The 16,080-nt window shown below is 37.6% G+C and overlaps 1 protein-coding gene across 4 annotated transcripts in view; it reads left to right on the forward strand.

Annotated features, from left to right (window-relative positions):
- FMNL2 (formin like 2) overlaps nt 1-13,705 on the forward strand; it is a 425,422-nt gene extending 411,717 nt beyond the window's left edge. The window contains exons 26-27 of one of the 4 annotated variants that reach the window (XM_029605500.1): nt 10,488-10,581; nt 11,534-13,705. In XM_029605500.1, the coding sequence (XP_029461360.1) occupies nt 10,488-10,581; nt 11,534 (95 nt within the window). In that variant the 3' untranslated portion in view covers nt 11,535-13,705. The other 3 variants (XM_029605502.1, XM_029605499.1, XM_029605501.1) reach the window with 3 other exon arrangements.
- The last annotated feature ends 2,375 nt before the right edge of the window (nt 13,706-16,080 follow it).

Here is a 16,080-nt window from a genome sequence, read left to right on the forward strand (position 1 = left end):
TGCTATTTTTTTGTCCTTCCTGAGCAATCCTTTTACCCTTGGTCATTTTTTTGCCCTTTAGACTCCCACAAAGGTATTTTGCTTTGAATGTACTTGAAAAGGTTTTCATTGTTTTAGCTTCTTTTCAAATTCTCTCTTAGCCTGTTTAATTAGCTTTTACATCTAACTTGCCAGTACCTATGCTCTTATATAATTAAACCACAAATATATCAGATGCCAAAAATATTTGTGTTTCTAACAACAACCCTCATAAAGGAGGCATAAATTACACACCGGCATGTGTTATCTTGTATTCACTTCAAATGAATATGGGATTTATTACCCATTTAGAAGTGAAATGCGCTCCCCTAGTGTTGTAATCATAGGGTTTGTTGCAAATCCACCTTCTTTTTGTCCCCTCCTTTTTTTTGAAAAATGTTTTTCTTTACTTTTATTGGGGAACAAATATTTATCTAAACGGCAATTCTGCGCATATAATCTTCAAAAATAAGTCCACAGAAAAAATACTTATCGTGACGTAGAATCACAGCAGCTTGGTGATTTACTTGCACTGCTCAAAAGATGCCCACACTGTTTACCGCAGTTCAAACTTTAAACTGCTCAGTTAACAACTCCCAACACTGCTCGTGTTTCGTAAAATAACTTCTTCAGGGGCTTGGGCTATGTTATTAGATTTTTCTGCGGGTTCAACTCCTTTCAGCGTCTCGGCATGTATTTTTGGCTAAGTGTATTCATGCCGAGACGCTGAAAGGAGTTGAACCCGCAGAAAAATCTAATAACATAGCCCAAGCCCCTGAAGAAGTTATTTTACGAAACACGAGCAGTGTTGGGCGTTGTTAACTGAGCAGTTTAAAGTTTGAACTGCGGTAAACAGTGTGGGCATCTTTTGAGCAGTGCAAGTAAATCACCAAGCTGCTGTGATTCTACGTCACGATAAGTATTTTTTCTGTGGACTTATTTTTGAAGATTATATGCGCAGAATTGCCGTTTAGATAAATATTTGTTCCCCAATAAAAGTAAAGAAAAACATTTTTAAAAAAAAAGGAGGGGACAAAAAGAAGGTGGATTCGCAACAAACCCTATGATTACAACACTAGGGGAGCGCATTTCACTTCTAAATGGGTAATAAATCCCATATTCATTTGAAGTGAATACAAGATAACACATGCCGGTGTGTAATTTATGCCTCCTTTATGAGGGTTGTTGTTAGAAACACAAATATTTTTGGCATCTGATATATTTGTGGTTTAATTATATAAGTGTAATCTACATACCACAAGGTTATCCAGTTTAATTAAAACACAGTACCTATGCTCTTACATCAATGGCCATCTATTGCTTGAGCTTGATTGGTCAATGAGACATTGACATCCCAAACCCTCCAGTTAGAGATCCAGACAGACACACAAAACCATCTGCCTTATAGATATATATATATATAACATATTTTCTATTCTGCTTTTTATGACTGGTCATCCATTCCAAGTACTGTAGGTATTTCCCTTTTCCTAGAGGGCTTACAGTCTAAGGGCCTTATTTACTAAGCAATTTTCCAAAGACACAGAATGGAGAAAGGCCTTATTATATCATTCCTTAAGTTTGTACCTGAGATAATGGATGATGAAGTGATTTGCCCAAGGTCACAAGGCATGTCAGTGGGATTTTAACCTTAGTTTCTGTGGCTCGCAGCCTACTGCCTTAACTACTAAGCTACTCATCCATTCAAGGCCAGTACAAGTGTATTACAAGGTAAGCCTTAAAGCCTTGCACCTCCCAACACATACATAATTTTAAAATTATGCATTTATAATAACTGATTTTACACGAAAAAAAGATATTTTGAAGCAAACATAGTATTTATAATATGTATATTATCTTTACATGTACTACTGTGGTGCTAACCAGAAAACTCTGCAATAAAAGACATGTGGAACTCATTTGGAATTAGGCCTATTGTTACATGTGTTTGGTGTGGATTTGGCCCTCAGAAACCCATAATTAAACTGACTTAGAATATAATAAACCTCTCATACCGAAATAGCACTAACTGTCAGTATTCAACCAGTAACAATCCTACCTCTGAAAAGACAACACTGCAAAGATTACACCAGGTTCTAAAAAAACAATACACCTCATATTAGGAAACTGAACAAGCCAGGCTGCTATAGATCTGTACACAGAAACTACACACTAGCAGAATACCTTATCTCAGTCACAAATATAGAACAAAATGACCATAAAATATAAATAGAAACATTTAGACAAAAACTGAACTGAAAACCACAACAAGCCAAACTCTGAATGCAATGCAACAATAGAACTAAAATCACCATTTCTCAGAAAATATAAACAATCATAATAGTAAAAACATACTACTAATAAAAAGAATAAATATTTCAAAACAACTGATGAATAGAATAAAATCCAATAATAAAAAACATATGCAAGTGTTTTTAAAATTTCTCAAATACCAATAAAATATTTCAAAATAGCAGATGCATCAAATAACATCGAATAATTTAAAACTAAGGATTAAAAAAAACCCTCTCCATATCTTGGAAATTTGATTTCATGTTATGCTGAGATTCTCATGGATTAGTGGGTGGGCTGGGGGGGGGGGTGCACAATCTTCTCTCTCACCTACACACACTCTCTAACGCACACACACACACACAAGCTCTCTCTTTCTCTTAATCTTACACACATGCTCTCATACTCTGTCACTCACACACACATGCTCTGTCTTTCACACATATTCACTCTCTTCCATTTTTGGGGGCAGGTGCTACTACTACTGATCTCTTCACTGCGTGGTTTCGACCAACATTGCTCCTGCTCTTTTGGGCCTTGTGGGCTTGGTTGGCACTACTCCTGCTCATCTCTTCAGTTGTGTGGGCCCAACCAACACTGCACCTATTTCTGCTACTTTGGGCTGTGTAGGCCTGGCGATGGAGCTCGTGCTCCTTCAGGCCACTTGTGCCTATTAACTGTGCTCCACTTCCTGAATTCTGCTTCTTTTCTCTGGCCCCTTGGGCTGATGCCGCCTGCTTCTTCCGGCTGCGGTGATTGGACTGCCACCTTCTGACCTGTGTGGACCCACAGGACGTGACCTGCTTTTCCAGCCTGCTTGGGTGGAAAGGAGGCCCAATCGCTGCTGTCCCGCAGTCAAGAGGAGTCCAGAGTATTGCTGTCTAAAGACCACATCTGAGCAGGGCCGGTGGAAGCACTACGTGTCCATCCTTAAACTTGTGGCACTCTAGGCATCCTCCTAGTGCTCCCACGGGCTCTGCTCCCTCTTGAATATATAAATGTGATAAGAAAATAAAATGTACAGTGTTAACTGTGCCAGCTGCTTGATATTTGATTTAATTTGGTTTTTATAGTAAAATGTTTTGAATTTTGTGTATCCCTTGTGTTCTGCTCAGGTATCCTTTATAACTTTCTTTTTTTCTTAACTGAAGTGCATCAGTATGATAGAACAGTTGCCAGAGTCAACAACCTAAGTGTCTGGCTCTGGTGATTTAACCCTACAGCAGCTTTATGCATGCCATGTAAATCTGTCAAATGCCTTCGCTGAATAAACAGAATAATTGCTTATAATATTGCTGAATGGTTTGCCATTTCATTAAAGTGGACTAACTTTGCTTGCTTAGCATTTATGCTAAACATGTGCAAATCATTTTGGTCAAAGCTTAACAATATGTAACCTTGCATTTTTGTTGTATGGTTTTTAAATGTGGTATGGACTAATGCTTGCCAATAAACCAAGATAGTTACACTCAGATTCTAATGCTGGCTTGATTTGCAGTCAGCATACAGAAAAAGATGTCTCCATCTTAAAGAGGCCAATGACCCTCTCTGCAGTTTTTGGAGGAGATCATAGTAACCCTTGCCCCAATTCTTCAGTAACAGTATATGGTGTATATTACTGTCAGATACTTAACTGAGATCTTTGTGGCGCCAGTCTTCTAGAATGGTTTTGTTAATATTAATGTTTTATTGAAAATATAAATATCTGGTAAGATAGGGATTGGTTTGTTAAACTTACATTTTGAAGTATTGCTTTGATACTGTTTTGCAAATACAAGCATGTTCAAACTTATATGCAAAAGAAAAATTCTGTTATGTCTCTGCCAGTATAGACATTCCATGGGAAGATTCTCAGCAGTGTTCCTAACAGCAAAGTTATGTGCCTGCTTTCAAGCACACACACAAAAGTCTAGTTTCCAAAGTCAAGGCAGCCACATAAATTCTATTGGAGTATCAGGTTGCTGTGTGGCTTAAATGGTTTGCACGTCACCTTACCCATTTCAAAACAATGGCATAAGTTACGTGCCTTAGCTGTATGCTGGTTATACAGAGACTTTTTAAAAATGAAAGCCACACACACAGATTTGTAACACAAACTCCATGTGTCTCTTTTTATGCAGCCAAATTTATGCAAGTTATGAACTTGCATGTGCAATTTTAGATGGTTGAAAATCCACTTCAGCACATTCAGTCAATCTACTTATTTTACATGCATGGGGCCCAACTAAAGCTTTTGAAAATGGATACAGTGCCACCTGCTGGCTCAGCAGACCAACCCTAGTTGTCCTAGGCAGAATTCTCATGATATTCCATTCTCCCAGGATCCCTTCTGCTGCTGCTCCTCTTTGTCTTCATGTTGGTGTGTTGGCAGGCAGCAGATCATCCAGCTGCAGGGTTCTGATCTGTATGTAGATGGGCCTATGGTACAGCTGGAACCTGTCAGAAAAGCTGTGGTGATCATGCAGAGAGACTGTCAGATGGGACTGCACTGAATCTTTAAAAGTTCTGTGAGACTACAGTTCCAGCCCTAAAAGCTGCCCACAGCCACTTCCATCTGTAGATGTCTCATGACTGTGGGACCATGATGGAACACCAGAGGACCTTGGCTTGAGGCCTGAAAAGCAACTGATGGGTAGCTAGGTTTTTGTGGAAAGGGAAATAAGAGCCAACATTTTGAGATCTTTCTTTTTACCCTCTCAAAAAGGATATCAGAAGGCACAAAGAAGGCTTTAAGGGTCTTCTTTTCCTTGATAATGGGGAACAGATGTATCTCTTTAGTGTCTAAATATGTTTGGTCTGTGAAGAAGCAGATTCAAAGAATGAGGGAAGATGCCTGGAGCCAGAGGGTGGGAGGGCATCAAGATGGGTGCAGGAGTAGATGAAATCCAGAGAATCAGAGGTGATACCAAGAGAGATCTGGACATCTTTTATTGTAGACTGACTCAGTGAGCATTTCATGGCAAACCCTGATCTTCTCATAAACGTATTCGCTGGAAAATGAAAAAGAGGAGGAGGAATAAGGCTCCTAGCCTCTCTCTAGAATTCTCACAACCTTGGACACCCTCCAGAGAGCATCTGCCATCTGCCTTTCAAGGAGGCAGTGATCCGAAGGCCTCATTTATTTACAGAATCAACCAAATGGGTGGCATCAGTCATTTTATTCATCCTATGCTAAAGGAGATTCTAGAGAAGGAATGGGTTCACTCACCCTGCAAAGGAACCAGTCTGAAGTGTCTTCCCAAGCTGATCAAGCTATTTTAGAAATAGGTGGATAGTTATGTGTCAAGGCTGTCAAATCACATGGTTATTCCTATCTAGGACAACATTCTTGCAGAATAGAATGGTCAGGTGCATGGAAACAACTCTACAACGAGTTTGTGAGCTTAATGCAGGGACATAGCTCTGGACATATGCTCTGAGGCTTCTGCAACCTTTCTTGAAATAGGCTCAGGAGCTGCAAAGAAGGATCTGATAGCAGGAAAAGGCAATCCTGTTTAGAATTCTTATGTGACTGTGATAATACTGGTGGCCAAGTTCCCTACAGGATGTGGCCTATGACTTTGTAAACTGATGGCATGTAGGCCATGAGGAGCTTGGATAGACAATCCAAAGAAAGAAAATCATTTTCAGAAAAAAAAAAAGATTTGTATTTACTTCAACAGATTTGACTCGGCTAGGGAACCACTATATTAGGGCTTTAGCTCAGTGACTTAGGAGGCAGGAACGATGCACATGAACATCCTGGAAATGCTGTAATACCCTTTTAGCAAAGGATTGCACAAATGAAACTATTATTTTAACACTAATGTAGTCAAACAAGGGTGACAAGGAGTTCCCAAAATGATGATTATAGGCCGTAAAGGCTCTGTCAGGAGCAGAGAATAATTTTCTCTGTTGTCAGTTCATATAACAGGGAAAAAGAATTTGCACGTGGACTGGCTGAGCAGAAATTGCCTCCAGCCAGGAGAGTAGGAATTAAACCAGGAGGGCTTCCTATCAATATGCGGAAGGTTGGCTATATCTGTGCTAGGTCTCATAGCATATTATGGCCCCAGTTATTCGGCAGATTCTATGATGAGAAAGGAGGTAGAAAAGGTAAAAGTGCACCCACCCGAAGTGATTGTGATAAAACATTCTTGGCTGTGACGTCTATAGTTTCTGGACGTCATGGAAATGTCAGTAGCACAGCCTTTCAGGTTTTGTCTTAAGGATATTATTTAACTAAGGTCTGGGCTTTCATTGAACTCAGAATCTTTATCCCTGATGGAAGATCTAATAGTAAATGAGATGCTATTCCTAGGGCTTATGTTATTAGTTGGAGAAAGATTATTTTCTAGTGTTAGGAGACTGAAAACATTTCTGAAACTAAGGTCTCTGAAGTCTAGTTTAGAACTTTGTTTTATGGTTTTGATGTGTGAAAATAACCATGCTAACAGGTCAAATCAGCACTTTTAGCAATACGAGGTTCACAGGAAAAATATAATTATCTTCCCATCCAGATGATACAAGATTTTTTTTTCTTTTAGAGTAGCTAAGTTGTTTTATCCTCAGTTTAGAACTCAGATATCAAGTTGGAGTTTATATCTGGTTTTTGAAGGCATTAATGAAGCCACATTTTGAACCACTGGCTTTACTTTCCTTATTTCTTGACAATCAATATGTTATGTTTGTTTTGTTTTGGGGTTTTTGGGGTTGTTTTTTTTTTTTTTTTTTTTAGAGGTGGCAGTTTGGTGAGCATCAGCAAGGGGCAGGGCAGTCTCTGGCTTCTGTTTCTCCTTTCCTTCTGTAATGATCAAGTAGTTTTAAGGACCATTTTTTAGCTTTATTTCTAAGGTGAATTCAGCATTTCGTTACCTGTATTATGCCCAAAGCCCAAGTCTCTTTCGGGAGAAGTTTATTCTGTTTGGATGCTGAGTTGTTTAAAATTGTATATGGAGAGGGTGATGTACTTCTGGAAATCTGAGTTATTTATTGTGGGGCATTCAATAAGAGCCAGCCAGCATCTAGGACGTCCATCACCCTATTGAGGATGAGCTTATATCTTAGAGGCGTACAAAGCATGGTGCTTTTCAGCTCAAGAATTGAGAGAGCTCATTTATTGAGAGCTGTGGCAGCTTCACAGGTGGAGATCTGTGACCGAGATTTACAAGACTGTCACTTGGAAGCCTTTATATTCGTGACAGGTGTGAATCGGTGGATGCGGCATGCTGAGGTAAGCCCCTACGTGGCACAGACTGGCAGAGACATAACAGAAGAAGAATGTCTGTCTTGTTGATTCTTTCTGTTAGTCTCTTGCTGGTCTAGACCAAACCCACCCTAATAAAACTAAATTTATGAGCTTATGGATCTGGTACACTTGCAGTGTGGATTCATTTCATACTCTCAGTTTTTTTTCTTTTGCAGCATTCTTGTCCCTACAGTATTGTTTGGGAAATGCTCAACTGAGGGAGGGGAGAGCAGCAGCAAAAGGGGGCATTGGGAGGGAAGCAACATAAGCAAGCACTCTTCAGACTGGCACTGGTGTGTGTAGCCAGCAGCTGGCCCTGTGCTCTACATAATCCTGACTAGCTAGAGACAGGTAAGAGAAATGACTCTCTTCCTTATGTGAAAATCATGCAAACATTGCATAATCACAAAACGGTTTGCCATAGACTTTAATGGGACATTTTTCACAAGAAAGATAGAAAATGGCAAATGTGTTAATTGTGCAGCATATTACAGGTTTAAAAAAAAAATGTTTTTGTCTTTTTGTGAAAGGGGGTTTTTGAATGCAACAAAAAAGTGTAATTATTTTTCCCATTCTATGGTGAAATAATTCATGGAAAAATTTCTCACAGATGTTTCCAGAAAGGCAAAACACCTAGTTTTTGCCATTTTTCACATATCTCCACTCCTGGGCCCAACCAAGTCCTTTTTCTATCGTCCCTATAATGGGTATAGTTAATTTTACATGAAACAACCAAACAAGCTGATTCTATAACAGAATTAGGATACCTTCCCAGTTATTTTTGATCAGGTCTTTTCAGATCTGATGAGAGCTTTTTCTGATTCTGAGAGCTTCTTTTGAATCTGAAGGCAGCAAACCTTTCACTATAGATGCAACTGTACTGTAACCAAGTTGTGTTAGTGATGTACACAGGGAGAAATCCATGGTTATAACAACTTCTTTTATTTGTCTGAAATGGCCAGTTAAAAGCTGCAATTCAACTCAAATGTGTGTGCTTTTATAAACCTGCAACAGAGATTTAAAAAAAAAAAAAAAAAAAAGTTTAAACCTATTAGCTCTGACCACAAGCATTATGAAACTGAACATTCCTAAAATCACACATCAAATTGATAATCTTGACTTTAGTTTGCTGGATGCTCCAAAATCCAGCATAGAATCATTCTAGGATCTAATAGGTAGCACAATATGTTTTTAAGCGGCTTAGGGCATCCTTAACAAGGCACTAACAATGTACTAATGCAATAGATCTTTGCTTCTTACTGTGCTCTGTTTGTCTTGTTTGGCTGTTGTTTTCCATGCAGTGCTGAAGACAGTGCCCTTTACAGCTCGAACAGCCAAGCGGGGCTCACGGTTTTTCTGCGAACCAGTTCTCACTGAGGAATTCCATTACTAAAATATTACTCTTTCACACCTGATGCTCTTAAAAGGTTGCTGTAGGTTTTTGAAATATTTCTCCCTTTGTATGGATCTCAAACAGGGCCACATGAATGGATAGGAATGTCTGCTGTTCATTTGGAGATGCATCACATTTTGTCACCATCATTGCATGTTCCTGAATTTCTATGACCTTCATTTTCTCATTAACCTGCTGCATGAGACATTTGGCCATCCTTATATTGCAGAGCCACTATCATTCTATTCGGTAGATGTCATAGAACAGCAAGTGCCAGTGTCACAGAATATTTCATATTGGGAAGCCTTTTTGGCATTTAATAGCAGAACAGACTTTATAATAAATTTGGTTTTGGAGGACGAAATAGTGACAGTTCACTTGGATTTTCTATGTAATCATTACAGGGAGGTATTGGGGTTTTTTTATCAGTTTAGTGAGCTATTTGTTATGCATGACGTAAGTTAAATTGACATAATTCAAAATGAATTTCTGTAAAGCAAGAACTGAACTGAGCTTTGAGATTCTTGTCTTTGCTTCCATTTTGTAAGAGTTGTTTATCCTGAGCTCTGTCAGTATTAAGAGGACCTTAGATTCTCCTCCTTTTAACTCAGCAATTGCACGTTTATGCAAGCATGGAAGACCAACTAAAAGCACCAAAAATTCTTGTCTTTCTCATATATTGGCATTTAGTTTACTTTTCAGTTCCATGACAACTTAGCTTTAATTTAATTGGAATTCGCTATTAAAACAAGTCATTCACAATGACTTCTTGCATTATGCATATATGAGCTTTATTTTGATGTTGGCATTCAGTATTGACCATAGCAAAATACAATTGCAAAGTAAACTTAATGTTAGTGGCAGAAGCATGCAGAAAAGGTTAAAGTTAATAATGTAAATTATTTGGTGGTAGGCTTCATCAGTGATTCAATATTGCAGAAAAAAAATAGTACATCTAGTCTCATCAGAAAAAGGTTTTATGAGAGATGGTCTCAGAAGGCGTGAAGGCTCACTTTTCCAGGGAGCCGTGAACAGCTTAAAGCCAGTATTCCTCTTGGTTGGTTAAAATGCTGCAAAAAAGTAGTTTTCTTATGTAAATAAACAAAACGATTGCCATGGAACTGGAAGAACTCATGCCTTGCGATGTAAGCATATATTTTAACAAAGCACATGCATGGTGAACTGTTGTCTTTGGTTAACAAATAATAGTGAACAAGGAAAACAGTGTCACTTTTTTGCTTGATCCATATATATTTGTGAAGCGGCCTTTATCAGAGTACGAGTTATAATTGGCAGAATATCTGTTTTCTGCTTCCATAAATTAATCTTCCTGGAGCCAATATTCAAAGCAGCTTGAGACTTCATTACCTAGAGACTAGGGTGGCCATCTTGTCCTTTTTCTTGCTGTATCTAACCCTCGCTCTACTTCAGCTTTAACATTATGCCCTATTTGCTTTAGTACCTAACATGCCTGGGATTTTTGAACATTGAGTTAAGTTTCTTTTCATTTCCATCCCATTTTTATTTAACCATCATTTTGTGTTTTCTCCTGTTTAGCCTTAAAGAAGAATAATATCACTAAATTTCCAAATGTTCACTCGAGGGTAAGGATTTCTTCTAGCACACCGGTGGTGGAGGATACACAGAGCTGGCAAGCATCACTTTTTACTTAGCTTCCTCCTCTCTCTGTATGCCAGACCAGTTGCTGATAATCTGTCTAAATGTAATACTGGTGAAGACTCTCAAATCTCTTCTCTGCATGTTTATTTTAAATACTTGATAGAGTGCTGTAGAAGTATATGTAATAAGAAAAGTCTTAACTCTGAGGATTTTTTTTTAATAGAATAGGGATATTATAATAGCTCACAAAAAAATCTCAGTTTTAAATTCAATAAAGTACTTGGATATATGTGACACCTTTATTAGGCTGACAAATGCTTTAAGATACAAACTTTGAAGACTATTAAGGTCCCTTCCTCAGGTATTCTAAAGGACCTAAATAGTCTTAAATTTTAACATTACTAACTGTTCTTTTTTCTTTTTTTTTTTTTAAATCAATTTCTTTTAAAACTTTTTAAAGAGTTATACATTGGTTGGTTTTTTTATTTATAGTTGCACCAGATTATTTGATTAATTCAAATGATAAAGGTGTTGAGAACTTGACAGAATATTAGAAATATTTTCTGCCATTCTATTGATGAAATAATTGATTCATTAGATAGCAAGAGAAAAACAATTATATTCATTACGTAGTTTGTATGTTGAGCATTCGTGTCAGCTAAAATGATTCACATTGGTTTTCCGTATATTTGAAACCTTGTAAAAATGTCAATACAACAAATTAGTGATTTAAACAATACATAATAAAACTGTCAGAGAATGGTTATGTCTTTATAAGATATCACCAGTATTACCTTTATTTTGATGATAATTAAAAAGGACAAATTCAATTAAATACTTCCTAAATTCTCAATGACATTAAAGATCTACAGCTTACATTTTCTACACAAGCTGCTTTGATTGGCTACCAGCAGGATTCTTTCTTTAGTAGACAAAATTATATTTCTTGTAACTACTTCTGATTTCCTCTCTTCATTTTTCAGATCTTAGAAACCAGCCATACAGAAGAGCCGATGCGGTGAGGAGAAGTGTTAGAAGACGCTTTGATGATCAGAACTTGCGCTCGGTCAATGGTGCTGAAATACCCATATGAGCTGGAGACTTGCATGTAGAAAGCAGAGGGTGTACTTGACTGATACCTTTGCCTCTTGACCTATACATGCTACCGTTTAACTGCAGCCTTGAACAGAGCAAAAATTACCTTTGAACTCTTGAGGGCTCAAAGCTATAGAAATTGCATAGGAACTTACGTGATGGGCTCTTCACTCAACCATAGCTAACAAGTGCCTAAAATTTGAAATACCTGCTCAAATTAATCAAAGCAATAGGACTTGATTTGACTGGGTATCTTTTTACACCAATACATTATTCAGTATTTTTAACCAAAATGTAAAATACATGTTTTATTCTTTTTATTACATGCAATTTTAGTGATTGGCCTTCTAAGGCTTTTTTTGTTTCCAGACAATTTGTATATATGTAATATGGGGATGTGATCTACTGTGGATTTCATAATCTTTTAAATGCATTCCTATGCTGTCTGCTGAGGAAATAACCTTGCGAGTCAGCTACACTTACTAGCTTTTTGTATGTAAGGGCTTACAGTGTAATTTGTGGAAAGCAATTAAAAAAAGGAACTGTATCTTTCAACCAAACGCAAAACCCCAATAAAGCCTAAACAGGGAGAGGTAACAGTGTAATTCACTGATCCTGTGGTCTATTTTAAATTAGAGACCTGACCTTCATTTTCAGTCTCTGCTTTTTAATGCCAGTAAGCGCAGTGTTGAATAACTTATGAGGTATAGTTGAAGTGTATGAAAAAAAAAAATCTGCAGTAATTAAAAAAAAAAAAAAGTTGTATTTATTAATTAGCACTAAAGATATTAACATCTCAATAATCAGTATTAGGGTGTCTGAAGACCATTAAGAGTTCAGTTTTTAGGACAGCGACAAAAGAGTGCCCTGCAAAAGAAGGATTTTCGTACAGCATTCCAAGCTTTTAACATCCATCCACATCCCAAGAATGTGTGAACACAGCAGAAACTTGGAATATCCCTTTTTCCTTTGACAATCGACTTTGGACCATTTGACACGGATGTTTTTGGGTTTTTTTTACTGCCCAAATTTACATACAGTAGAGCTAAAGTTTTATATTGTATGTGGAATTTTAAACCTAGAGCTGATCTCTTTAGCACAGGATCTGTAATGTTTGACAGGTTTTGTGTTGGAAGGAAGGAAGTTCAGATGCCCATAAAAAGAGATGAGTGCAGGTTAGCATAATGCCTTCTGTGTCATGTTCTTCTGCTGTGGTAGGGCTCTCAGTCTGTCCCAGTCCAGTACTGGTCTGAAGCAGTCTGCTTATGGCTTACCTTTCTTGGTAGCACTGCATCAGTATGTTCATTGTAAAATTTATTGTATAGTATTTAACCACTGAACCTCTTTTCCTTTTTTGTTGTGCTTCTGTGAACCACTGGTGAAGGTCTCATTTTGCTTGAATAATGTGTAGTTATATGAAAATCGGTTTTTAAATGTACAGATATTTTGCTACAAAATCGGTGCAGTTTTTATGGTTTTTACACTTCTCATTAATTCCCACTTTAGTCCCAAGTAATATTGTAAATATTGTTTAAAATGCATTGGCCTGTGCTATACAATCTGAATGTTATTTTAACTTATAGTTTTTGTTTTATATTTAACTAAAAGACAGTGGGGGGGGGGGGGGGGGGGAGGGAAATCGGCGTTGCCACTTTGACTCCTGCTTACTTATTTTCAGAAAATTTATTTTAAAACTGCCACCTTTTTGTGACATTTGCACAAATGTGGATGTTACTTATTAAAGAGAACATGCCAGGATTTCGTCTTCACTAGCAATTATTTAAAGACTGTTAATATTTTTAAAATGAATTGCAAATTCACTGATGTAATTTAAAAAAACTGATCTTGGTCAATTTAGCTGAGTAGCTCCACTTACCAAAACGATTGAGTGAAAGCATTGCTTTACTAGAAATATTGTCATGTACAGACTTAAATGTAATGTTGGCATGTTCTCTTTGATGATCTTCTTGTAATGGACCTGCTTCTTAGCAATATTAGAAGTGATTTACTCTCCTGGTCTGTTCATGGAATATGATCAATAAACTATTTACAATACTACACACTAATCCGTTCTCATCGTTATGGTTGCAAAGGAAATGCCAAAATTGTTCAGTGGCAGCTACTACTCGGGAGTTTCTGATTTCTGTGCATATATAATGTACTGGAACGAGCTTTTACCCTTCCTGGAGAACTTGAATGCTCTTGAGTTCCCCTCCATCTTTCAAAGTCTTTAGCCAGGGCAGCATAAGCAAGTTGATGCTGTCATTTGTTGACCTGGGCAAAGGCATTGCTTTGGTCTTTTGGGGTGGGGGGGGTGTTAATTTTCGGGAGGTGCAGGGTATATGGGCATTTTTGTACTCCTCTCCCTTGTAAGTTAATTTTCAAAGCAAAATTATCTAAGTAGTTTGTCTTTGAAAATTATCTACAAGGTACACAGCCAAAAAAAGGTACCCATGTACATGCACTTGCTATATCCATGCTGGAAAATACATATGTGTATTTGAAAATTAAATTTGCAGATGTTTTTCCTTCCCCCAACCCAAACATGCCTCCTAGAAGGCCCATTTTAGTACTAAATATATTTATTTAGTTATTGTGTCCAGGGCATTGTTCTATTCCATGGATCTAGGCACTGAACGTCATGGTTGGGTGCCTAGATCTCTTTGGGTTTTTCTATGGTTATCAAAGTAGCCAGTAATGTACATACTGATGTTCAGACTGTTAGAAACATGGGCATTAAGACTCCTTGTCTGTCCCCATGGGGATGAAAGCTCTTACAGGGATGAAATGTTCAGTGATACAGGTGGTGTACTAGCCCAGTCTGCGTGCAAGGTATCTGATCCACAAAACACTGTAAATTGATACAGCTGCGTTTCCTACTTATGTTATATTTGAATATGGAGTACAACTCAAAGCATATTCAGTAGTACTGTATGCTACAGACTGATCAATATTTCAATTGAACCATCCCAAATGAATAAAATATCATCAATATAGTGTTGTTTCCTAAGTTGATTGTGGAAACGAGGGTCAGCAAACAAGTTGTAGGTGATATTTTTTTCTGGGGCTAAATAAATACATTTGTTACTAGTATTGAGAATTATACTCCCTCATTGGACAGAGCCAAATGAACTGACCTGGTGATGTCTGACTATACAAGTTTTCAAAACAGTGATAAAGTGTAATGTAAGAGGGCTGGGGGATGGGAAATGGCTTGAAGGACCTGGAATAGATTTGCTTGGATGTCCTTCCATCCATTACATTTGTTAAGAATATTTGTGCTGTGATTGGCCAAGTGACTAGGTACCAGTGCAAAACTCTGGCATGCAGGAGATCTGCTTTCAATTCCCAAGCCCAGCTTCTCATTCTTGTGTCCCAGCCATCCACAACAGTTAACAGCTAGTAGCCAGACTGTGCATGTGTGCCATGATGTGATCTGTTGGCCCCTAGCTGAAGAATGCTGCTGCTATGGCAAGGCTACACAGGAAGGGTTGAAAAATTGGGAAAAACCTTGAGCAGTTACAAAGGAAGGCTCATGGTGCTGCAGAGGCAGCTTCTGATTGAGCTAGAAATGAAAAAAAAAAGGAGCTGGAGACAAATATTGGGCTGAAACCCCACCAAATAATGCACTTTCTCAACTGAGGAACCAATTAATTTTGGGTCCTAGGTTTAAATCCGTATTCCATTCCTCTAAATTTTATCCTTCCTCAACTAACTGTTCACTAATCTGTGGTGACAATCAAACTAATAATAATTGTCTTTAAAATCTGTAAACTCACTTTGTACTGATTCGTGCAATATGAGTGCAAACATCCATAAATTGTTTTGTTTTAAATTTTTTATTTATGCTATTTCAAATATACAAGGAAAGAAAACATATTTGAAATACAGATACATAGTAATAATTTGCTTATACATGTTTAAACAGGAATTGTAATTTAAATCTGCGTCCAGGAAAAACCTCAGGTAAAGAAAAGAAAAGATTACATTCTAAGCGGATAAAGGTAATATGGGAATAACCCCCGAACAATTGAAAAAAATGGGAGAACACATGATTCTACTACTTTGGCTCTGTTCCTGTATCTAAAGACATTTGGGTTTGAGAGTCAAAAAAGGATCGTAACTGAGATATTTCAAAGAAAACATATTTCTGATTATGATGCTGTATTTCGTATCTACATGGAAAATTTAAGATCATTTTACCCCCCTTACTTTCCACTTCTTGTTTGATCGCAAGGAATTTCTTCCTCCTTATTTGTGTGGCTCTAGAAAAGTCTGGGTATATCCAAATCTTTTCCCCATGGAAAAGTTCAGATCTGTTTCGCATGTATAGGCGAAAAACTGCATCTCTATCTGATGCAAAAACAAAAGAGACATGTAAAGTATTTCTATTGGTAATATTGGTCTCAGGAGTGGCCTCAATTATGGCTGTTAA

Source organism: Rhinatrema bivittatum, chromosome 6 (assembly GCF_901001135.1).
Source record: "Rhinatrema bivittatum chromosome 6, aRhiBiv1.1, whole genome shotgun sequence".
Lineage (NCBI taxonomy): Eukaryota > Metazoa > Chordata > Amphibia > Gymnophiona > Rhinatrematidae > Rhinatrema > Rhinatrema bivittatum.